The sequence below is a fragment of the Solea solea genome, chromosome 2 (assembly GCF_958295425.1).
Source record: "Solea solea chromosome 2, fSolSol10.1, whole genome shotgun sequence".
NCBI classification, from domain to species: Eukaryota; Metazoa; Chordata; class Actinopteri; order Pleuronectiformes; family Soleidae; genus Solea; species Solea solea.
In genome coordinates, this window is record NC_081135.1 from 37,392,678 (window position 1) to 37,418,109 (window position 25,432).

A 25,432-nucleotide genomic window follows, 5' to 3' on the forward strand; every position below is an offset into this window, starting at 1 on the left:
ATGAGAGAAAATGTATCAGAAAATAGTGAAAGATGCAAATGTTCTGATGTACGATCTGTTGAGTTTAGCTAAAAAATGTAGATCCAGCGACCTAAAAATGTGGGATAATGATATAATAATTACAAAGTGTGCATTTATTCCTAATGTTAAAAGTGCAGCAGTATATTATGTGTAATTATTATATAGAAATAACTACTAAAATGAAATATAACATTATTTTATTTAAAAAAAACTGCTGTAAATAGTTTTGACTGAAAATTGAGTTTCCACTGCAGATTTAGTTGCGAAAAAAAAAAAATCTTTATTAACCACTTTTTTGTCGCTAACTACAACATTAAAATGCTAAATCAGCAATTTTCCAACTATTTTTTTCCTGTTGTTTTCTCAGATAAAAGGCAGACAAATGTTTTCAATTCATATTTAATGGAAAATAAGACAGGAAATATATGTAATATTTTGTAAAATAACGTACAAAATTGGAATGGTAGCAGGACTGAGCGAGCCAAGCATTTTGATGTATTCATTGTTTAAATCGGCTGGAGAATGTAGATAGCAACGGCGGAAATAGGAATTGCTGACTCAGCATTCCCAGCTGATATCAGAAAACAGGAATGCTACAGTTTGAAATGCTGTCTCAGCATTCCACCACTCAGGATCAGGAAAGATGCTAAGGCAACAAAAGCAACTATTTGACAAGATTTAGCAAAAATAATTAGACAATAAAATTAAAGCATAAATATGTAAAAATGTTTTACTTATAATTGCGTTCCATTTACATTGGAAGTTCGAAGGAATCCCATGTTGGACTTGTTGAGATTTTCCAAGTTGGAAATCTGAGTTCCGAAGTCTAATTTTAGACTAAGACAATACTGAAGTTTTCTTTAGGTCACGTTAGTCAGACTAAGATTCACAGTCCGATTATAGCTTTCTTAATGTCATGTACACCTCAGTGTGGAAGTGTATAGTCCAACTAAGATTGACCTTGTCTTAGTCGGACTATCATACCTGGATCATATGATTCCGATTACTCCTGCATGTATACGCTTAGTCGGACTGCAGTACTGTTTCCCTGAAAAGAACAAACAACACGCTGGTGTTTGTGGCAGCTAAAGCTAACGAGAGAACCCTCTTTTGGACAGACGAAGAGAAGAGATTTATGCTTCTTGTCGTTCGCATTTGTTTGTTTTTCTGTGACATAAAGGTCAACAGGAAACTAATTCAATACATACTAGCTTAGAGAGCGATACAAGGAAATATAACTCTGGGTCGTATGCAGGGATTGACCAAAAATTACACTTCAGTTGGAGGACAGGTCGGCATACTCGGCAAGTTGTCCGATTGTCTGTCTTAGTCAGACTATGTCCTTAGCTGGACTAAACTGTTTCTGATTGTTAGTCTTGGTCTGTCGCTGCAGCCGCTTCATTCAGATTCTGGTTTGTTTTTGTGCAGCGTGTGAGAGACGAGCTGTCAGCTGCAGAGAGACGGCGTGAATGTGGATCGTCCACATGCCTCCCTTCACTCACTCACTCATTTACTCACTCACTCATTGTTTCTTTCTTCACATGCTTTCCGTGTCCACAGTGTGACGGTGCCACAGTGTCACCTCCAGCTGAGTGTGACAGCATGTTCACTATGTTCAGTCTGGAATGTCAGGGTTTCTGGGTTTTATGGTGCTGAAATCCAGGGCTGGCCCAAGCCTTTATGGGGCCCGAAGCTGAATTCGAATTTGGGTGCCTTTAGGGTACTCCCACCACCTCAGAGTAAACTGGTGGCCTTGGGCCAGCTCTGCATAAATCTACCATGTGAAAGGTTTTTATGAATCCTGTCAATCACCGTCAGTGACTTTATGAATGTGGCTCTTCCCCTCTGCCTGATGGGAGGGGCTTAAGATTAATCCGTACACAAACAAAGAGAATAATAATTTAAATTAAAAATCATTTTCTGCCTTAAACCTGCTGAACTCTGATTTCTCCTCTGCTGCTGATGGGCAGCAGATTATTTATTAATATATGTAATAGTAATAAAGCTTTATTGTCACAGAAACACGACAGACTTACAGAGATTACAGAAGTATTAAAAGTACAAAAAAAAAAAAAACTGTATATATTCATGCAATAATAATAATAATGTTCTGGTAACTTTCCTCCTGAATCCTCCAAATATCCAAAAGTTTGGGGACAATATCGTATCGCGTGTCGTGATTTAAATATCGTGGTAACATTGTATTGTGACTTGAATATTGTGATAATATTGTGTTGTGACTTAAATATCGTGACAAAAATATCGTGATAAAATTGTAATAATATTAATATTAAATTGTGATAATATCGTGTTGTGATGTCAAAACTGTATTATGTTGTAAAGTGCTTGAATCTTGAAGCGTGATTTTGTGAGAATCTTGAGCTGTCAGAAAACTGTCGACTCTGCAGATTCAACAGAGACACTGGCAAACCACATGTCTCACCCATGTATATATGTATGTATATATATATATATATATATATATATATAAAACTTTCCTTTTCTTTGGAGAAATGAAAAGCAGATGAAATGTCTCTTTTTTCCAAACATCCCATGATATACATCATGTTACATATGCGCCGCGGTTTATGATCAACATGAGTCCAAACTCTGCTCAGTCAGCTCGTCTTCTATAGGAGAGAGGAATGTAGAAACAGTAGAAACAGAGTCTGTGTTGCAACCTTTTATTCAATTCAAACCATTTCTATAGTGAATCACTGCCACTGTGTTATACATCTATAGCTATAGATATATAGATGTATAGATATATATATATATATTTCTGTGAGGCCGCTCACATTAGATCATGTTACAGCGACAATAAAAGATTGTAAACGTTGTGCAACTGCTGTGTGACGTAAAGTCCATGGTCACTTTATCAGGTACACAGGACACTTATTAAAGTCTTTTTAAATATGTATTTATTTAATGCTAATTTACAGCTCCAGTCCTTAGCTGGGCTGCACGATAACATCATTATTCTCTTTTTCATTTGGAAAAACATGTAAAAGGATGCCTGTGTGATATTTGTGCAGATCTGTGATTAAAAAAAAAGATGTTTCTCTTCATTCTGTAGAATATGACGTGTACCGATCAGGACAATAATGAATTAAATTTAAAATAAATTAAAAAAACACACACACACAATAGTTTGATGAATATCCCTACAACTATCGTAAAGACTGTCAGGGGCTGCGAGCCATTCAGGCAATGGAGGAGTGTTAAGAAACGATGTGTGTGTGTGAATTAGGTGTTCAAATCCCTGCTCCAGCCAGCAGGGGCACTGCTGAGTATGGACTTTATCACTCACACACTTGCAAGTCCCCACTTTGCCTAATATTAAAAAAAAGCATGATTTAAAGCATGACTAACAGGGGACTTGGAAAAATGTCCCCTGTTCAACGTGGAGTCCCCTGTTTGTGAGTGTGTAGTGACACCGAAGTCCCCTGTTCTACTGGTTCACAAGTACACACACACACAGACTGACTAAATGCTTTTAAATCCATTTCTATCTCCATTAACCTTTTAACATTGCTTTTATTTTTTTATAAATTGATGCCAAATGAACCATGACCTTCAGTGAGCGCTCGTACTGACCCATCTCTCTCTCTCTCTCTCTCCCTCCCTCTCTCCCTCCCCCCCTCCCTCTCTCTCCGACCGTGCAGAAGATGAAGACTTTGGCTCAGAGACGACAGTCGGCGCCATCACTGGTCATCAGCAAAGCACTTACCAGATCCAGAAGCACGTCCAGGTATGAGCTCACACACACACACACACAAACTTGTTTTTATATCTTACTGAGGACACATCATAGACATAACGCATATAATCATCTATTACTCCAAAAAAACAACAACATACAAACAGAAATAGCTCCTTACAACTTGACATTAAGTGGCGGACCACATGAAATCGAGTGGAGGGCCACATGTGGTCCGCAGGCCACGAGTTTGAGACCTTTTTCTCGACTGCAGGGATCAATCAGCAAGTAAATGTAGTAAGTGAATATAATTTAGGCCAAAACGTGGCATCACACAAAAGTGTCTTCAACGTTCGCTGCCTGAAGTTAACAATAATGTGGACGTTGAGTTTGTTATTTCTGTCTCCATGACAACAGCAGTGTTTTTATTTTTATTTTTAAATCCAAACATTTAGTTTAGGTTCACTGTCAAGAATCTATTTGAATCAGTTCATATTTTTTCAGAATAAAAGCTCTGAACTCCTCTGAACTTTGTTAAAATCCTCTGCTGGGGGCCAGATAACTGATGTTGGTGGGCCACTTTTGACCCACGGGCCACCAGTTGCTGACCACTGCTCTACTGTCTGGAAGGACAAGAGAAAGTAATCTGCAGAGTAAGAAGAAATTCATGTGTTCACTCACTGTGTCTTGGAAATTTGACCCCCGGGGAGCAAATGCTGGTCGAAAAGCAGTGGGGAATTTTTTTGTTTTCCTGGAATGGAATGGGATTGGAATGGAATGGGATGAGGTATCACAGACTGGAGCTTTAACAGGGCGATGACATGAATGTTTGAGAGAGAGAAAAAATCTGGTTTAAATCACTGGACTGAAAAGAAGAAGAAGAAAAATGTGTTCGGGAGGAAAGTGGCACACGTCGTTTCCACCTCCTTTTCCCACAACATTCCCTGAAAACATTCCTGACTCATTCATGGATTAAAGGCTGGCTTTCCCTCTCCCAGAGCTATCAGGACTTTCATCACCCTCCGCCTCCTCACCCTCCTCCTCACCCGCTATCACACAAATCCCTTCCTCTTCCTTTAACACGGTCGGAAATAAGCCATTACAAACCCCTGGAGGAAATCACAGATTTGACTCCGTGTTTAACTTATCACTCTCTCTTTGTCGGAGCCAGGTTGTTTTTTTTTTGGTATATTTAGAGACGGTGTTTTTGTTTAAAGGATCGGACCGTGTTGGAAACAAAATCAGTTAGTCACAGATTAAAGAATGATCTGAAAGGAAGTGCTGCAGGATTCCTTCAGGACTGCAGTGGTTTCTTTAAGACACGGCTCCAGTTTCCTTCTAGGAAATCCAACTCAGGAAATCAGAGCAAACTTAGGATATCTTTTAGTTGCACTTCTGTAATCTCGTATAAAAGAACCTTACAACAAAGGTGACGAGTCTGCGTGTCATGTTTACGTTGACGTGTGTTTACAGAGACGGATCAGGTTCTGATGCTGGACTTTCACAGTCCAGCGAGTGCTGAGAGACACTTTTCACACACTCAAGTGGCTCAATCTGTGTGTGTGAACTTGTCTTTGTTACCTCTTTAGGACCTTTTTTTTCCAGCATAAACACTGACCTTAACAGGAGACCAAAACCTGGTCCTAATGAGGCAGAACCTTATTTCTGAGGAACTGGTTAAGGTTAAGATTAATGTTAAGCCTTTGGTTAGTCTGTCTAAATTAATCGATGCAGTGTCCCAAGAAGGAGAGCTGTGCAAACCTGTGTGTGTTGTTCTTGTTTGTGTATCTTTGTGAGGACCAAAAAACCATAGGGGGTTGTAGGAGGGACATTTTTGGAAAGTGAGGACATTTTCTTTTGTCCTCACCTTCTCTCACCCCCACTGGACGACGGTGGCTCAGTGGAAGGTTGTTGGTACATGCCGGTGTGTCCCTGAGCAAGACACTGAACCCTTAACACGGTGTGTTATAGAAAATTGTGATGGTTAAGGTTAAGGTAAGGGGTTAGGGAATGTCCTCACTATAATGATGTGTGTGTGTGTGTGTGTGTTGAAGAAAGTTGGAAGCACAGACAAAGGTCAAGACACTGACTGATTTGACTGACAGAGTCTGACCACTGTGTGTGTGTGTGTGTGTGTGTGTGTGTGTGGAGATGTGGAGCCAGGCCTTGACACTCTCAGCTCTCAATCACCTTTGACCTTTGACATCATCCCATCAGGAGGAGGTCGGGTCAGTGGAGGGAGGAGGAGGTCATGAGGGGTCGACACCTCTCATGTTGTGTATGTGTGTTTGTGTCTCAGTGTGGTCAGGTGACTCACAGCAGGTAGAGGTAAAAAGTGTCTTTATTGCAGTTTCTGTTGTAAAAGCGTCTTAATGTTCTTGTAACACTTAAGTAAAATCATATCAAAACTCCCCCAAAGAGCCGTTAATGTGCTTTTAATGGAAATGTGAGTTTAGCCAAAAAGACCTTGGCAGGGATTCACACTCACGACAGCATCTCCACTCTTCTCTTTATCCACAGAAACGCCACTGATACTGAAACACAGCTGCTTCTTTTAGGGTTATAATAATAAACATTGGGGTTTTTTTTAAGAAAACTTCACAATCAGGAGAATTTATGAGTGACTTTTCACATCAGCCTTTAAGTTAAGTCTTAAGTGATTGCCAAAGTAGAAAGTGAGTGACTCAAAAGGAGAGGAAGGAGGGATGATAGATGTGTAGTCCAGCTGTTTGTCCAGCTGTTGTCCTCGGGTGTGGACGTCTTACACCTTGCCTCCACGTTTGAAACGAAATGTGCTTTTATTGTGAAAGTCTCTTTTGTGTCTTGCGTTGTAGTTTGTGATTAATGTTGATCAGATGAGTTGACCCTTAGTATTCAGACTTAAATATTCATGACACCGGCTCATTAGTATGCGCTCTGTGTCTGTGTCTGTGTTGTGTTGTTGTTGTGTTGGTTTTTTCGGGTCCAGTTGACAAAAGCTCGGCCGTGTCTGTGCGGTCGGGGGCCAAACACGCGATTTATCAACATCACATGACGTACAAAGGAGCCATTAGCTGCTCGTCCGTCAGACTGAATGGACGAGCGTCTCAGCCGTCAATCTGACATTCACCAGTGAACGATGTGAGGTGAATACGGAAGACGCTGTCCTTTTTTTGGGGGCAGCGACATGTGAAAGGGTTCTTTACAGGAAGCTCTGTGTGTGTGTGTGTGTGTGTGTGTGTGTGTGTGTGTGTGGGCTCATTTCCTGGGTCAGTCTTCACCATAAAGAACAGACGACGATGTGTTTTCTCGACTTTTGCTCCGTAATGATGTTGAACTCACTGCCACTCAATTAGAGAGCAAACTGATACTGATATCATTATTGATACCAATACTGATACCAACACAATATTGATTTTGATACTCATATCAATACTGATACTACTACTGATATTGATAATGATACAGATACTGAAAGTGATACTGATATCGATACCAATATCAATACTGATACTGATATCAATACAGATACTAATAGTGATATCGATACCAATACTGATAGTGATAGTGATACTGATATCGACACCAATAATAATACCAATACTGATAATGATACCAATACTGATAGTGATATCGATACCAATACTGATAGTGATACTGATTCTGATACCAATTCCAATGCTGATAGTGATACTGTAATCGATACCAGTACTGACAGTGATACTGGTATCAATACCAATACTGACAGTGATACCAGTACTACTTTTTAAAAAATTTTACTTGATGTGTAAAAAAATAATATCCACAAAAATTAAGTTTTGATTAATTTCATTTCAAACACGTCCATCTATCTCTTCTCTGGTTTTATCCTTTCAAAATAAAAGTAGGTGTTACAGAAATGGAAATTTAATAGTCAGAAATGATGCATTTCAGTCAGTTCATACAATAATCTGACGACAATCCCTTTCATTCAGGATCATTTCATAGTCTTGTTAATAAGGACATCATCATCATCATACAGATTTTTGGTGTCTATGTATATCGACCTGCCTGGTTTTGGTCGATATTCAGAGTCCAGGTATCAGAACCGTTCTGGAAACATTTTCTAAAACCTTACTCACGAAACCATCCTCAAAGCAGCTGCCGCTGTCATGAGAACAAATCCAGTTAAAGGAGTCGAGCTTTGAAGCTGCTGAGCCTCATGTCAGAGAGTCTTTTTGAACTGTGCTGCTTATTTAGAGAAGAAAATGTGGACAAACCAAAGAGGGACGGGAGGAGGGAGGGAAATATGGACTCATGTCCAAGGATGACATCAGGCTGTAGGAGCTGACGCCACAAAGATTTACATGTTGTAATAAAAGTAAAGAGAAGTGTTTGATTTAAAGCAGAAAAGTCCAGCACATGTTTTCAAAGAAGAGCACATTTTAAAATGTTTGCATTTCATCACATGGAAAGTATTTCTCTCTCTCTCTGTTTCTGTCTTTCTGTGCTTTTACTTCTCTGCTCCACTCGTGTCCCTCGGCTGCTTAATTGGCCACATTCATCGCGTTTAATTGAATTTGGCACAGCTGCCTTTTTGATTTATTTTTGGAAGACACACAAAGACAAAGACAAAAAAAAAATGAAATGGGGAAGCGCTCCAGTGTGGTCGTCTGTTCTTTGTTAATAATTATGTAACTAATCGCTTACGCAACGGCGTACGAGCGAATTCTTGCTCCTCCGTCCCTGCAGCGAGACTCGGGGCGGTTCTGGGTGGTTTGTTCGGGGTTGGTGAGGGTGCTTGAAATCCTTGAAAATGCTTTTATTTTCAAGGTTTGAAAAACTGAAATTTTCCTGCACAAAAAAGTATCCTATTGGCTGAATAATTTGCTATAAAACATGATTTTTGGTTTGTTTAAAGCAAAATTCCACTCTTTTAATGTTATAGAATGAATGAAATTATCTTTGTAAGTATGTATATATTAATGTTACTTTACCTCAGCTGTAAGGGGCTGGAAAATCATTACAAATAACCTTAAAAGTGCTTGAATTTTGGATAAAGTGCTTGAAAATGCTGGAAATACTCCCTCTTTTATTCCACCTCTTTTAGTGAGTTGAATTATCTTTTTGATTATGTATATCTATTAATGTTAATTTACCACAGCTGCAAGGTGCTGGAAAATCATTACAAATAACCTCAAAAGTGCTTGAAAAGGGCTTGAATTTCAGATGTAGTGCTTGAAAACATGATTATGATTTCTTTATAGCTAAATTCCACCTCTTCCTATGTAATAGAAAGAATTAAATTATCTTTTTAAGTATTCATATTAATTTGCCACAGCCGCAAGGTGCTGGAAAATCATTACAAATAACCTCAAAAGTGCTTGAAAGGGGCTTGAATTTGACCTCGAAAGAAGGTGCATGACCCATGTTTGCTGAAGGCGTGAAAGGAATTCACATGAAAAGTACAAACTATGAAACTATGCAGAGAAGTGGGCGTGTGTGTGCGTGACAGAGCAGAGAGTGTGTTATTGTTTGTGTACATGAGCGAGAGAGAGACACATGAAAAGGCCCGAGTTATAAATACGTGTGCATGTGCGTCTCTGCTTAGGGCTTTTATCTGGTGGTGGAGGGTAAACAGGAAAGGATGGAGCTCTCCAACTATTTCCTCTGCCACCAACCCCCCACCCCCCCCGTTTATGTGTGTCCATCAGCGGCTCACGTTGACAACAGACGAGAGGATTTATTTCCATTTGTCTTGGTGACAGAAACACAAGGCCAACGAGGTCTGTCGCTAATTTTCCCCTCACACAAAACTGTACGAGTGCCATCAATCGCTGGAAGAAGAACTCTGTCGTCTCCGTGGCAGCGTTACCCAACTGCGTTTGACTTAATAGAGTCATCTTTGTGAAGGAACATTAAAGTAATATGTAACAGATTTTCTGCAAACACAAGAGTCGCAGCCAAACAATCGCAACCACGAGTCCAAAAGGCCGTGATTCTTTTTATTGACAGAGCTTGATGATTATTATGTGTGCGGTTTGCAAGAGTGAAAAGCCACGAAATAATGATGTGAATATTCCACTGTCGCACTTTGATCGCAGTCCTTTTTGATGACCTTGCGGGCCTCATGTTTGTCTTCTCGTTACATAATTACTACAGTGTCGTTATCAGCGCCGAACAGGACATTTAAGGTCAATTCGATCAAAACTAACTATGTTAAGAACAAAGCACCAGTCCCAGTAACACAGTAACACAACTTTAACCAATGATGCTAGCAGACAACCACAACTATAAACTGTGCAAGAAACAAGGGAAAAATGACAAAAAATTAAGATTTGGTGTTAAAGTTAAACAACATATTTTGTCACTCACGTTAATTCAGTATTATTATAATGAGACTTATTATGTTTTTTGCTTAGAAAGGAATTTTTGCACTCATTTCCCAGCTTTCTTCCATCGGGATTGTTCTCTTCTATGCAGATGATACACAGAAATCACCCAATTACACTGGGATAATTAAGCATTTCTGAACATATTTGGATAGAATATTTGGGAGAATTGGATGTAGTGTTCTTGTTTGAAAATTGAAGCCTAGGAAGTAGGGTGGAAGTTAGTTAGCAGTTAACCACCACTGGTTGCAAAAGTAACTATAACTTTACAAAAACATAAGGTTCTCATAAGGAGAAAAATGGTCTCAGCTCGTCTCTAATAAAACATGATGTCACTTCTATAATTTATGTTACTACTTAAAGGAAAATGGACAATAGAGTACGTCCAATTTAAGGGGGCACCAGTGTCACTGAGTGGGTCAAAATATCGATTTGGCGATACATCGTCGTCCTTCCTTGTGCAATGAGATAATCGATACTCAAGGGCAAATATCGATATTTTAAAGTAAACAGTTCCTGACAATTTCACTCCCCGGGTGTCGCTACTTCATGTCTTCTCACATTATGACAGAAAAGTTTTTATCGTTACATTATTGGTATCGTGTATCGCGTATCGCTAGGTTATCGTGTGATTCTCACCTTTGTTTTTGAATTTCTGGTTGCAAAAACTGACCACAGTGATGTTAAATCACAATTCTCAAGACTTTCAGAGTTTGTTTTGCAGCCAGAAGACTTTCACGTCCATTTTTTAGATGCAAACAGTGAACATCGCAGAGTCATTAATCTGCACTCTTGGGGGAGATTGGAAAAATCCAGTATAGTGAAAATAATAAAGCAGTGCTGAGTTGTTGGACGTCAGTTTTTCTGGCAGCTGCTCTGACAGACTTTTGCTCAATTGTAGTTTTGCAGTAGTCGATTTAAGACCAACTATATTCAACGCTGTGGTCCTGAACCTGTCCATGTCTCCAAACACAAACACATCCAAAACCACAAATGTCTCCTCTGGGGATCAATTGCAGTATTTGAATCTGTGTGTCTTTGTTGTGTGTTTCTCCCCCTGCAGGGAAAGCTGCCTGACGCCAGTCAGCCCGGAGTCCAGTCCCCTGGTCCAGGCCTTCCTGGCCGAGGGTCCAGGCCGCCTGTTCCTGGGCCACGCCCAAGCGCAGCTGAAGACGGGCCTGCAGACGCAGGAGAGACACCTCTTCCTCTTCACAGACGCGCTGCTCGTCGCCAAGGCCAAGTGAGTGAGACAGTGTCCGCTTGCATGTTTGGTGAATTGAGTGTGTTCGTGTGTGTTTTTGTGGCCGTGTGAGCGAGACAGAAAATTGGGACATTGAGACATAAACAGACAAGAATGAAACCAGGGAGACAAATTTGAGGAAACCAAGATGGGGACATTTAAACGGTTCCTACGAGACGGATCACAAACAATAGACTGGTTTTCATTTAAATACCTGAATCAAAACACACAAAAAAATCATCCCCCAAAAATTCTTGAAATAGCACTTTAGAAATATGATATTTGAGGGTAAAGTGGACTTTCTTTCAGGATTTTGTTCTTTTCTATGCAGATGATACTTTCTCTCTCTCTCTCTCTTCAGAATCAACCCGTTATGCTAGAGTAACTAAGTCTATCTATCTTAATATATAGAAGAAATGGATATGGTGTTCTTGTTTGAAAATTGAAGACTAGGAAGTAGAAATTAGCCACCAGGGGGCGACTCCACTGGCTGAAAAAAGAGCCATGACTTCTCACTCGATTGATTCCTCAACAAAAATGACTATGATAGTGAAACGAAAAGTTACCACATAGCAACACGTAGTGATTCTTTTAATTTACATCATCAACTTACCTTTCTGTGGTGACTCAGACTTTAGCGCCCCCCACTGCTTATTCTGGAACAGACACCGAAATGCTTTTATTTTGAAATGTGTAAAAAAAGACAAATTTAAACCAATAGCCTTTTTTATTTAAACATATTTTCTAAATTCTATCTTTTATCTTTAGAATTTTGAAACTATACAATAAATATATTGGTAAATTAATCCTAAATTAGTTAAACGTATAATTATAGTCCCATAATATAATATAATATAATCTAATTATGTGTTTTCTTTTACCAAATCTTTAAAAAAGTTAAATTTAGCGAAGCTTTTTCCTGAAGATGCCTCTTTCCCTCCTCTCTCCTTCCCCTACGTCTCCTCCTCCTCTCCCCTCTCTCCTCCCTCATTCCTCCCCGCAGTATATAATTATTTCCCAGCCAATTAAATCCATATGAAGCCTGGCTCGGATCAAAGCCACGCTGGCCTGACTCGGGGTCTACAGCGCGCGGCTCAAACGCCGCCCACACAACTGCAACACACACACATTCACAAATAGAAGCCTGGAGAGGCTTTTTTTAAAAGTCTACAAACACATGAACACATGAACAGGCATGTGCTGTGTGTACTGTACATACACACCACTCTGTGTGTGTGTGTGTGTGTGCAGACACAGCAAGACCTCTGTGGTCCGTCCTGCGAGTCATGTGCCAGTGGGCGGAGTTGACCCTTCCAGCGCTGAGTATAAGCTATAATTGGTTTTATTACATTGTGGCTGAACACAGGGTGCGTTAGAGGAATGTGTGTTGGCATGTGTGTGTGTTTGACGGCGTGTGTGTGTGTGTGTGAGTTTTTTCCCCCTCTGTAATCACAGATTCAGCGGTATATAAATATACTTCAACAGCAGCTTGGTTTAACCTCTGCAGGAGAGGAAAAAAAATCCAACAAATTTTTAATATATTGCTTCTATATTAAGTCTTTTAAAAGTTTGACATGTGGTGGAGTTTTATAGCACTGTGTTATTTCAAGGAAACTGAAACTGAGACTGAAAGTTAAGCGGATCTCAAATGGTTCCTTGTGGAACTCCTTCATGTTGTTTCTAATGGAAGCTTTTTGCACAGTAGGTTTTTGGGTTAAGCTTTTCTTAAAGCAATTATTTAACAATCTATCCACTATCAATCAGTTTAATAAAGCTGAAAGATCCTGTTTTAATGGAAAAATCCTGTTTTTTGTCTGTTTGCCGCAGGTCTCCGACTCATTTTAAAGTGAAAGCCCAAGTGCGGGTGTGTGAGATGTGGATGGCCAACTGTTTGGAAGAGGTGTGTGAAGGTAGCACCATCCCAGAGAGGAGCTTCGTCATGGGCTGGCCCACCTGCAACTGTGTCGCCACCTTCAGGTACACACACAGACTTTCAAGGCATCCTGAAAATTTGGGAAAACGTGCACATTTTCTACGTCTTCTTCTCTGTTTTTGGTTTATTTGTGTGGCAGTGTTACAGTGCCACATACAGGCCTGCCATATATACTACAGCAGTTAGAGTCATTTAAGGCGATTTGGTGTGTGCGAAGACATCTCTTGAAACAATTCCGTGTTTTAAGACCAAAGAAAGTTCTGTTTCTGTGTCCAAATGAGGCCTCAATTAGAAAAGAGTGAGTCAGTGTCCTCTTGACTTTATTCAGTACATCTGCATCTATGCATTCATGTATTGCATGTCATTAAACTGTTAAACTGAATGTCTCTCTGTGAGACACGGACACTTACATCTCCAGGGACAGACATGATGTCCTGTGGTGCAGATGTTGAACATGAACAACTACAGAATCTTTGTGTCGAGGCATTTTTCAGTCACACAGACACATACACACCGCTGCTGCTGCTGCTGCTGCTGTACATTTACACCTGCTTCACTCTCGTTCATGTGTTCATACTCCTTCACCCATTTTTTCCATCACATCGTGTGGATTACAGCTATAGAAATCCACAGCTCGGGGCAAAGTCTGCCATTTCTTTCCCAGCCGCGGTTGCTTAACTGCTGCTTTTGACTTGATTTGCTCTGATTATGTTTGATTGCTCATTTTTTTTCCCCTCTTCTTCTTCAGCTCCGAGGAGCTCAAGGACAAATGGCTGACACTCATCAAAAGGTAAATACTCGCCTGAAACCTCCCAAAGCTAATCTGTTCATTTTTGTGTTTGAGTTTATTTTCCCGAAATTTAATTTCACAAAAGTGATTTAATAGAAGTCCACATGAGATTCATTTGTGAAATCCGAACCATCGGGATGAAAAGCTAAGATGGACGAGCTGATATTTTAAGTGATGGCATATTCAAGCAATCTCTTTAATCTCATCCCGTCTTCCTTCCTTTGTTTTTCTGAAACTTTCAGTCGGATAAGTGAGGGGAAAGAGAAAGATGACCCCAAGACCATTCCACTCAAGATATTCGCCAAAGATATCGGGAACTGTGCATATGTAAGAGCCTCTTCCTTCCCCAGCACAGAAACTAATACGATTTGATCGCCTTGAGTGGATAATTGATGATATTGCTCACAGTGCAAACTCCAACATGTTTCCAACAATATTTCCACCAGGCCAAGACGCTCGCGGTCAGCAACACTGACAGCACCACTGATGTCATCCGCATGGCTCTGCTGCAGTTTGGCATATCAGTGAGTAAACAGTGCTGATGCTGATTATATCTTAGACTTCCATGTGATGTGGAGAGAAAAGCTTCAGGCGAATCCGTGGCTGGATTTAAAACATAAGCTTGGTCAAACGTCTGCTTCTGATAGCTGCAGATGTCTTTTCCCTGAGATTTCTAATGCTTCATAAAGTTTTCATGTGCTTTTAAGTCACTATATACAAACTGAAATGAAAATCTGTGCCGCTTTTTCAACCTTTTTCTCTCTGGAGCTCCCCCTACAGTTTCGGAGTACATATTTTTTTTACAATACCGGCGTAAACATCCATCCATCGTCTGCTGCTTTATCCTGACTGTTCTAAAAACTCACCGTGAAGCAATATCCATGCCAGTTGGCGCCTGTTTGGCATACTTTTGTGTTTTTTCAATTCTCGCCATTCGCAAAAAAAGCCACTCGATGTCTCCCGAGAGAGTCGTTTCCTCCAACAATGGTTCTCTCTGTTTCTTGCCATGAAGAACATCTGAAATATGTAAAAATGTACTGTTTTTTGCTAAACCCAAGACTTTGGGTCACTAGCCCTGATCTTGCAAGGCTGGTTTTCCACTAACAGACAGTAGGGGGTAGTGGACACAGCCCCCCAATCGCCACAAAACAAGACATTTAACCATCGCAATGATTCCGAAGCTGTTAAATTTGGGTAAAAATCCTGAATAGAGATTTCAAGGTTTGGTAGAGAAGAGAAGATACCTGGATCTTGTTGGTGTCTACCTGGTTCGAGATGTTCAACCAGGAAGATACCTGAAAAAAGATTAATTTGGATGTAAACTGGATTTGTTAAACCTGGTTCCTGTTTCTTCTGTCTAGGGTTGTGTTAAAGACCACCGGTTGTGGGTGAGCTCCAGTAAGGACGACCCTCCATACCCGCTAATCGGTGAGTCCGCCTGTCACCGACCGTCCTATGTAAAACCTGAACAATGAAAGTCAAATTTAAAAAGGATAATATATGTGTAGTTATATATTACATAAGCCTATTTAAAAAACAAATTAAGCAATATTTTGGAAAATTGGGTGGAAATGATTCGTCGTGGGAGGTCACTGCTGAACAAAACAGTGCTACAACAAAAAGTCTGGGAGCATTTTAGATTTTCACAGCAGTATTTCTACTTTTGTTTTAGTTTTATTCTGTTTCCTTTTTTTTGCTGTGTAATTATCACAGAATTCCTAACTCATTTTATGAACACTATAGTATACTCCTGCCCTGGGTTTTTGCTTTGGCTCAGCGTGATATGCACAGGCTGCACACATACTCGACCTTTCCCCTCTAACCTCTGCGCACCCTGACCCTCTCATGCAGGCCACGAGTTTCCTTTTAGCATCAAGATGAGCCACATTCGGGATGGTGGGAGCAGCAGTGGAGGACCAGGAGGAGGAGGGGGACGGGATCCAACCAGTCCCTGCACAGACTGTCCAGAAGTCCTGCTACTGGACCAGTGTCTCCCTCCTGACACCCAGTGCCAGTTCATCCTCAAGCACAACAAAGTTGCACCAGGACAACTGATAGGTAAGACATTCAAAGAGGACTCAAGTTTCTGTTGTAGATATTTTGGGAATCAGGAGATGTTTTGAATGTTTCCATACTTGATACCCAAATACCTTCAAATATAAGACTTGCTTTCTGTTGCGCAACACATTATTTAACATAGACCATTATTTTTAGTATGAATGGAAGGAAATGGAGACATGTAAGGTATGAAGTATGAAGTATGAGTCACTTAAAAAAGACAAAGGGATTCTTAAGGACACGTCTGTGGTGCTACCAAAAAGAATCCAAGGAATTCAAAGGCAGAAAGAGTCACATGACAGATTTCTTTTTAGAACAGACATGAACTCAACATAAAACATAGGCAAACATTGGGTTTATTTTGGATTCAAACACATTTTCTAGTAAAAAAAAAAAAAAAAAAGTAGCAGCTTGAAGGTGTTTTCTTAAAAGCTGCTTCCAAAACTCAACATGTCAGGTTTGGATGTCACTATCAGGAATCCGTCCACAAATCTATCCACAAATCACCCTGAAACCAAAACGAGAAGTATGAGGATACAGAAGTGTTGACGCAGAACCAAAAGTACTTCCCTAAACACTGTTTCACTTACATCAACAATTTCCCTTTGTTTTCTTCTTAATAATCTAAGACGAGCAGTGAGTCCGTTGATGCTCATTCTGAGCTTGAATCAGGAGAAGAACAACAAATGGAGCCGGCGAGAACGGTGGGAAAGGCAGTTTCAGCGGACAAGGGGTTAAGGCAGGGGTTGGGACGGACACAGTATCAAAATAAGAAAAACAATAGACATACAAAGAGGAAGAAACCCCAGAAAGGACGGAGGAGTGTGAGAATAGGAAGACGGAAAGTGAAAAGAGGTGACACAGCTATTGAGTAAATCTGAGGGTCAGTGGAGGTGAAGGAAAAAGAAACAACAGACTGTAACAGATGGAGAGAGACAGGGACAGACAGTGTAGGGACAGACGCAAGGACACGCCGCGGGTACAAAGAATGATGGTGGAAAAAAAAAAGAAGGAGATGATGAGGTTTAGAGGAAAACAAGTCGAGGAGGAAAAGTGTGTGTTTCCAGGCAAGGAGGCTCCAGTTTGCCAACCACAAGCTGAGCCTCAGATTCCTTTGCCTCAAGCACAATGGCATCTTGCGTAATCTCACCATACCAGCTCTGGCCTCCGTAAAAGTGCTAATCTTTCACACCCAAACACGAGAGCTAATGAACATATTTGATTGTGGCCACAGCAGTAGCCCTCATTCAGGTTTTTAATTCTGAATACCAAGATCTACACACAGCCCATAATTATGCCAGATATTTGAAGCTTGTCTGTTCCTGAAAGCGTCCAAAACAGGGTTGTCGCAACAGGGTAATCAAGGGTGTCTGGGCCCCAAATTGGGTGGTTGCACCAGAAGACAACAAAACACAATTTTATGGGAACTATCGTAGATTTTATCGTTAGCTGTGTACAGGCTGTTGCACCAATGCACATTTGAAGCCTTGGACTTACTGGCCTTCCATGGAACAGTGTGTGTGGCACCGTTGGGCCTTGTTGGCATCGACAAGAGCCCCTTGGATAACATGTTGAATTTGGTACAACTGGCCATCTGTGTGATGACAAATACTGACTTCTGCCATCTGCTTGTCGGTGTAGAGTATGTGTGCTAGTGCCACAATTCCCCCCCGATCCATGCCAATCGAGGATGTGTCATGGTTGGTCGTCATTCTTTGCCATTGGCTGATTATCAAGGTGGTGTGTCCTTGGTTTAAGGGCCCTAATGCCGCCATCTCTCTACCAAAAATGTATCTAATTTCATAATTCCAGTTTGTATGTTTGGTTAAATGTGCAACTCCTTTTTGGCTCCCCCAACACTTCTTCGGGTAAAGCCTGGTCTTGACATGACATCCAGCACCTGTTTTGTACCACATCAGCAGAAAGGTTATTTGCAGTCGTCTGTCTCTGCTTCCTCACCCGCTCCCTCCAAAAGCTGAGCTGCAGTGATGTAACGCCTGATTTACAGCGAGGTCATGTTGTTGGCGAGGCCCGCTGAGAAGTGCCAGAGCACGCCAGTAACAGTTACTGTTGCACTTTGTTGCAAGAGTGTATTTGGGCACGACGCCATGGCTGATCATTACAAAATGGATTCAACGCATATTTTTTAGGGGCCCCTCTCAGACTGCTGGTTCCTCCACCCATCGAAAGAATCTTTTGTTTGTTCGGAGAATCCCACCCTCGGAAGTAAATCACAATCCCATAATAACATTTATGTTATCATTTCAAGATTGTTGGCAAATCAAAGCTGCTGCAGTAAAACTTTAGTGCAGTGAGTTATTGATAGGGAGTTTACAGATGTCAGATGTTTTAGAGATGCAATAGAATATTGCTGCAAATATTTGGGTGGTTTTGTTTTTTTTGCACCTGCCTGAAATTACATGAATGTCTTTGCAACTACACAAACACACACAAAAACTGGCTTTTTTCCTGTCTAGCAAGAGGTTTGCGCTTAGAAGAATAAATATCAACGCATATGAAGCCAAACACCTTGAAGCATCCATAGCACAGCGTCTTTAAACATTCCCCCCGAGACAAAAAGGGAACAACCCTGAAGGCCTGTATGTACTGCGCAAGAACAGAGACATTTGTTCTTTTTCTCGAGGTGGAAAAAAACAAGAACAAAGTTCTGGCCAGGACATTTCATGCTTCACGAGACAAGTGCAGAACTCCTGGTAGGTCCTCATAGGGAGCGCGAAAACTCACAGTTTTATTGGGACCAACAAGTTTTTAACAATTACACAAAAAAGAACCACGTCATTATTTTTTCGCAGCCCTGGGAGAGAGAACAAATCCCTCTGTTCTTGTGGAGTATGCACTGACCTTAACCCAGAACAAAGCTAGAGAGTTAAGAGAAATATTGGCGGAACATTCCTAAAATAGTACAATAATAAATCCTTTTAAAAAAGACTAATATGTATCCATTCAATCAAATTATTTCCCCCCCACATGTACAAATCACATAAAAGCCATTAATGGTGATTTTGAAGGAGCATTCAACCAACAGACCAACATCCAAAGATCTTTTAACAATTACACAGAGAAAAACAGCAAAGAATCCCATTATAGTCACTGAAACCAGCAAAGGTTTGGTGTTTAGATAGCCTCAGCGACTACTCAATAAAAAATCTACTAAAAGAAATAAACAAAGCTAGCTAGCTCCAATAGCTAGCAAAATAATGCTAAAAAGGTCATGAGCCAACTACGTCTAATTCACTTCAACAGCTACATTTTTAAAAAAGAAAATTGAAAAATAATTATTTGACTTCAAATAATCATAAACTGTGACCCTAATCATATTAGAAACGTGATAGTAGCTGATTCATAAGTTGAATCTCAGTTTGAGTTTCTCGTGAAGGATTTCCTGTGAACAATAATAGCTAGCTCCATTAGCTCACTGGCTAGATAGATGGGATAAATAAGATCCGAAACTGGGAAACTTGTACTAAAATAAGTGTCTTTAAAGGTGTCGCTTATTCACCGAGGGACAGACTGACTCATGTTTCCTCGGTTTGTTAGAGTTTGAGTCGTCTTTCTGTGGAATTCAGCTCGTCAGACGGCAAATGTTTGCAGTGCATTTTTCATTAATGTACACTTCAGTGCACGCACAGTATGTACAGTAGTTTAGTTAGTTTAGTAGAGCAGAGACACAAGCTGAGCTGTTTATGTCACCAGCAGAGAAACGGACAGACAGACAGGTAAACACCAAAATATGAGCATAGTGACGACATGAGGCACCACTGAACAAAGCACACACTGTCACCGGCCACACACACACACACACACACACACACACACACACACACACGCACTTCAAATTAAACAACTCTCTCAAGTGTGAGGACACGTCTGCATACGTTTGTCTCAAAGTCTCTGAGTCTCTGGTGTCAAACTGTCTCATCAGCTGCTCTTAAATGTAGTGATGAGCTGAAATGATATTTAGTCCGAAAATCACTGCATCAGATGTCAGAAAAAACGAAATGTAAAATAAACAATAAACTAAAAAAAATTCTCAGTTTTTAGTCCTTCATTTTGTATTAATTCATTATATTGTTATATATTTTGAATTACAATGCCTATTTTGTGCAGATGTCAAAATAAAGTTCCTCTTCCTCTACTGTAATGCAACAATGAGAATGTAAAGATATGAATTGTTGAACATGAAGTTGTTTTTGCGATGTTTCAAATTACAATTTGAAGTTACGCCTGAGTCAGAACCATCAGAGGGGAATTTGAATGTTGTTTTCCCTTTCAAGAATAATATCATGTGTTAGAGAAATGGGACAGAAATATGCCATCATGATTCTGTGAATTTGTGTAGATCTGTATTAAGTGGTTTCACCCATTTAAAAAGTTTTAGGAATGATTCGGACATTCCAGCCTCAGTGCATTCCACTTACTCACTGCCTCAAACATGACAGCTCACCTCCTCCTCCTCCTCCTCCTCCTCTTCCTCTTGTGTCTCCCTGCAGAGCCTGGTCAGCCAAAGTCTTTCAAGAGGAAGCGTTCTCTGATCAACTGGCCCTTCTGGAGAGGCTCCAGCCCACAGCTGGACGGCCTGCCCCTGTCCCCGACCCCGCTGTCCCCCAGCCAGGGTCGTCTGTTCGGACGACCCCTCAGCTCCGTCTGCTCTCCGGACCACGGCCTGCCCAAACCTGTCATGGTGAGCCCGGCGGTTCAGGTCATGTACACCAGCAGTCAGGGGTCGCGACCCTGTCTGCTGCAGGGTCACGGGGATGATGTGGGGTCAGCAGTGGGAAGAGGAAGAAGGTTCATTCTTTACATAATGAATTTTTGTTTGAGCTGAAGACTGGGTGGCAGAAGAACCTGCAGTCTGATAGTTCCGCCCACTTATAGTACCTATTTCAAACTCGTCGTTTACGAGACCTTGGAGACAAAAAATAGGAAGTGACATCACAGCATCTTCTAGAGCCCTATGCGATATTTCTCAAAATGTGTACGTAATCATCTGTTTGTCGCAGAAACTTAGCGTAATTCACCGTGATTGGACAGAAATGTCTTTTTTTTGGTTGATTAGAAAATAGTTTGTTTTTATATTTTCTTATTATTTTATCATTTTGTTTTCCACAAATGTATCTGTCTTTATAAATACACGTTAACATATTGTAGTAAATGGATAAATATATATATAAACCTGATTATTATATTAATAACTTAGTATTGAATCCACAATAACGAGGTACATTTACACTTTAACGTAAGAATTCTCCTCTGTCCTCTGTCCTCTGTCCTCCAGGACATGCTGGTCTTCCTGTATCTGGAGGGTCCGTACACCAAAGGCGTCTTCAGGCGCTCGGCCGGGGCCAAAGCCTGCCGGGAACTACGAGACAGACTGGACAGTGGGACTGAAGACCCGGAGATCTCACACCAGTCTGTGTTCATCATCGCTGCCGTCCTCAAGGTAACACACACACACACACACACACACATGTTTGAAGGCGTGAGCGACTGATGTGCGTCCAGAGTCACATCAGTGCAGACAGGATAATGTGTGTGTGTGTGTGTGTGTGTGTGTCAGGCAGTCTGCCAGTCACACACACAAGGTGCTGCATTGTTTCAGCGTCCAAGCCAAACAGTCGCTGCAGTGTGATGCATCATGGGAGCAGCTCAGGTGTTTGTCTCCAGTCTTGCACACGAGCTGAGACTAAAACATCGTTGTTGTTTATCGTTTTATTCACATTTTTAAAGGCAAAAATAGATGAATGAGTGTATTTACTTATAAAACTGTGAGTATGAGGCTTATACTGCGTTCCATTTACATCGGAACTCGGAAGACGGAGCAGGGAGTGGCGTTGCCCGTGGAGTTAAACTTGTCCTCGGACATTTAAATGGATAAATATTGAGCAGTAATTATGTGTATGACTGATTTACTGTAAAAACAGCAGAGTTTTTATGGAGCCAGCCGTTATTCTATGTAATTAAATCAATTAATCAATTATTTAAGACTCAACATGCAATATTTAACATTTCAATGCATTTTACTCAACAAACACCGGTACTTTTACACAATATTGAATACTTTTATGTGTTTTTATATATAAAATAAAGCACATTCAGGCACTTTCATGTTGCTTTTTCTACAAATATGCTGTAATTGTACTATTATACTAATATTTACAATCCAGGTTTTGTTTATAAAACCCTTTTAATAACCAACATGTTGTACAGCAACAGACAAATGATTAAAATAAAAGTACAAAAATTAATAAGGAAAAGCTCATTTGCTACAAATAATTCACTTCAGCAGCTAAATGACAAGAGAAATAATCAATAATCTGATATGAAATGTTAATTAACCACGTTAAATATTGACACATTTCAAACAAATGAATTTCCACACACACAGGATTTCCTGCGAAATATCCCGAGCAGTTTGTTGAGTGTGGATCTGTACGAGCAGTGGATGGACGTGATGGAGGAGGACAGAGGGGACGAGAGGACGCCCACTGTCCAGAGGTAAGGAACTGTCTGTGTCTCTGTCCGTGTCTTTGTCTCTGTCCCTGTCTCTGTCTCTGTCTATGTGCAAATAAAAACATATTTCAGTCCAGAATCTTGTACAAACACAGTTTTCATTCAGAGACAAATGAAAGGAAAATCTGTGGCTGAAGTGAATGTTCTGGAGGCTTGTGGTGTTCCAGCACCTTCCTGTGGCTCTTTGTCGGTTTTTCCTCTAATTACACCATGTTTATGTCTACACGGTAAAACATGAGGGGGAGGGGGCAGAGAGAGTGTGTGTGGGGGGGGGAGGGGGGGGTCACTTTAGATCCAAAATCAACAAAACTGAATTCCTTTCTCCTTAAGAAAATAGAAAACAAGTTACCGTGAAGGCGACAATGAAAAAGTTCCACACACACAAACACACAAACACACACAGCCATACTTCACTGACTTCCATTCATTTGGACAGCCTCAACCAATGGTTCCCAAAGACTGGGTCGAGACCCACAGATGGGCCGCCGGAGATTTTTTGGGGTCCCAAAAACTAATTTTCCCAATCTCTTAGTTCAGATTTATGTCTCTATGTTGTCAATAACATGCAGAACATGAAGTTGTAATTCGATTACCAATTCAAAATGATACCAGACAGTTCCCAAAGACTGGGTCGAGACCCACAGATGGGCCGCCAAACTCATTTTAATATTTTTGTGCATATTCTTTCAATAACATGCATAAAATGTTAGTACACAACAAAAACTACGCACAAATTTGCTCTTGACATGATTTATAACATGTTTTATTAAGTTTGGCCTAAACTACATGTTATCCCTAACCTTAACCATAAGTAGTTAATGCCTAACCTTAACCATAAGTAGTTAATGCCTAACCTTAACCATAAGTAGTTAATGCCTAACCTTAACCTAAATTCAAATCTTAGCCCTAAACTTAAGCAGTTGCTCAGAAATAAGTCTCATGAGGACCAGGTTTTGGTCTCTATGACTACTACTGGTCCTGCCAAAGTCAGTGTTTATGTCAAAAAAGGTCAAATTAAAAAATCACACTCACTCACTCACTCATCCGTCTCTTTTTTTCAGGTTGCTCCGCCTCCTTCCCGCTGAGAACCTGCTCCTTCTGCGGCACGTCGTCGCCATCTTGCACCGTATCCAAGGCAACGCCCTCGACAACCAGATGAACGCCTTCAATCTGTCCGTCTGCATCGCTCCCAGCATGCTCTGGGCTCCGGCGCCGAGCACCCCCGAGATGGAGGGGGAGGGGACGAAAAAGGTGAGGAGACGCGGAAACGTCGCTGTTACATCTTTAACTTTAGAAAGGTGTCTTCAAAGCTTCCCTCTGTGTGTGCGTGTGTGTGTATGTGTGTGTCTGTGTGTGTGTGCGTGTGTGTGCGTGTGTGGAATTTAACATCTCAGTGGCAAATTTGAAGCAAACCGAGATCAGACAGGTGAAGATGCTGAGGTGTTCCTGACACCATTACGCCCCCGCGCACACACACACACACACACACACACCCACCCACCCACCCACCCACGCACACACATGTTCATACCATGTGGAGTGTATACGTGTTAACATGCACATGCTACTTCTGTCAGCCCCCGAAAATGTATTCATCAGCAGACTGACACACACACACACACACACACGCACACACACATGTCACAGCAGAGTGAGCAGAGCCAGGAGTCTCTCTTTTAAACGTTGCAAACAGTCGGAGCGGCTCTAAAAACGTATCGCTGAAAAAAGAGTTGACTTTTAAGTCTCTGTCCTGAGCTCCGCCCACAGGATTCAAATCCACCAGGTGACCCCTGAAAGGCTCCGCCCCCCCATATTTCCTACTTGTTTTGGACGGTTGTTTCCAGTGTAGCCGTTTTCTTACAAAGAGACGTTTGTGTACATGCAGTCTTAGAACAGCCAGTAGGAGGCGCACTTCCGAGTGTCGTGGAGGGGCAGAAGCTCATTGATTTACATACCAAAAAACACTTCCTCGTAGTATTCGCTAATTAATATGTCGCTTTTTTAAATGAGTATGTCATACAGCTTTAATTTAAAGTATTTTTTTTTTAGTTTTGTGGTGAATTTAACTTTTAAATTTTTTTGTGAATTTGGAGCAAACGTCGGACTTCCTCGCTCATATCTAGGTCAGTCAGGGTGACCTGAAATACCTGACCCGGCCCCCCCCCCTCCCCCCAACCACACACACACACACACACAGACACACTGAACCACAGACCATCATGTAGTCACTAACACATGAAACATAAAAAGATTTCTGGTTTGTGTTTGGAAGGTTATACAGTTATTGTGTTACACACACACACACACACACAATGTCTCTGTGGGTGGCTGCTATTGCGTATACCTCCGTGTGTGTGTGTGTGTGTGTGTGTGTGTGTGCATATTCTTGTGGCGGCCCGGGATCCATTGAGTAAAAAACATGCAAAGAATTTCCTACAGAATCCAGAGTTAAGGACACACACACACACACACACACACTTGTCAGTACTGGTATCCCTAACACCCACAAATACCTAAATATCCCGCGTCACAGATATCCCTCCCTCTCTCTCACACACACACACACACACACACTGTGTGTTTGTGTGTCAGCACAAACATCCCTTTTTTTCTTGAGGGGAAAAAAAAAACGTTTAAAAAAATAACAAAGTGAGATTTCAACATTTCTCCCCCCCCCCATCCCTCTCTGTGGGCAGGACCGTGGTCCAGTTTAATCCGGCGCTGGGCCTCTGCTCTGCGTCACGTCTGCAGACACGTGAACGCTCCTGTGTCTCAGAGGTCCTCCCACTTTTTTTAACGCAGCGTGTAA

At 41.1% G+C, this 25,432-nt stretch overlaps 1 protein-coding gene across 2 annotated transcripts in view; it reads left to right on the forward strand.

Annotated features, from left to right (window-relative positions):
- arhgap20 (Rho GTPase activating protein 20) overlaps positions 1 to 25,432 on the forward strand; it is a 56,876-nt gene that overhangs the window by 20,826 nt on the left and 10,618 nt on the right. For both annotated transcript variants that reach the window (XM_058620324.1, XM_058620330.1), the window contains exons 2-13: positions 3,687 to 3,772; positions 11,135 to 11,311; positions 13,139 to 13,288; positions 13,993 to 14,034; positions 14,277 to 14,361; positions 14,481 to 14,558; positions 15,396 to 15,462; positions 15,886 to 16,092; positions 20,604 to 20,794; positions 21,389 to 21,553; positions 22,499 to 22,608; positions 23,685 to 23,874. In XM_058620324.1, the coding sequence (XP_058476307.1) occupies positions 3,687 to 3,772; positions 11,135 to 11,311; positions 13,139 to 13,288; positions 13,993 to 14,034; positions 14,277 to 14,361; positions 14,481 to 14,558; positions 15,396 to 15,462; positions 15,886 to 16,092; positions 20,604 to 20,794; positions 21,389 to 21,553; positions 22,499 to 22,608; positions 23,685 to 23,874 (1,548 nt within the window). The remainder of the gene's footprint in view (positions 1 to 3,686; positions 3,773 to 11,134; positions 11,312 to 13,138; positions 13,289 to 13,992; positions 14,035 to 14,276; positions 14,362 to 14,480; positions 14,559 to 15,395; positions 15,463 to 15,885; positions 16,093 to 20,603; positions 20,795 to 21,388; positions 21,554 to 22,498; positions 22,609 to 23,684; positions 23,875 to 25,432) is intronic.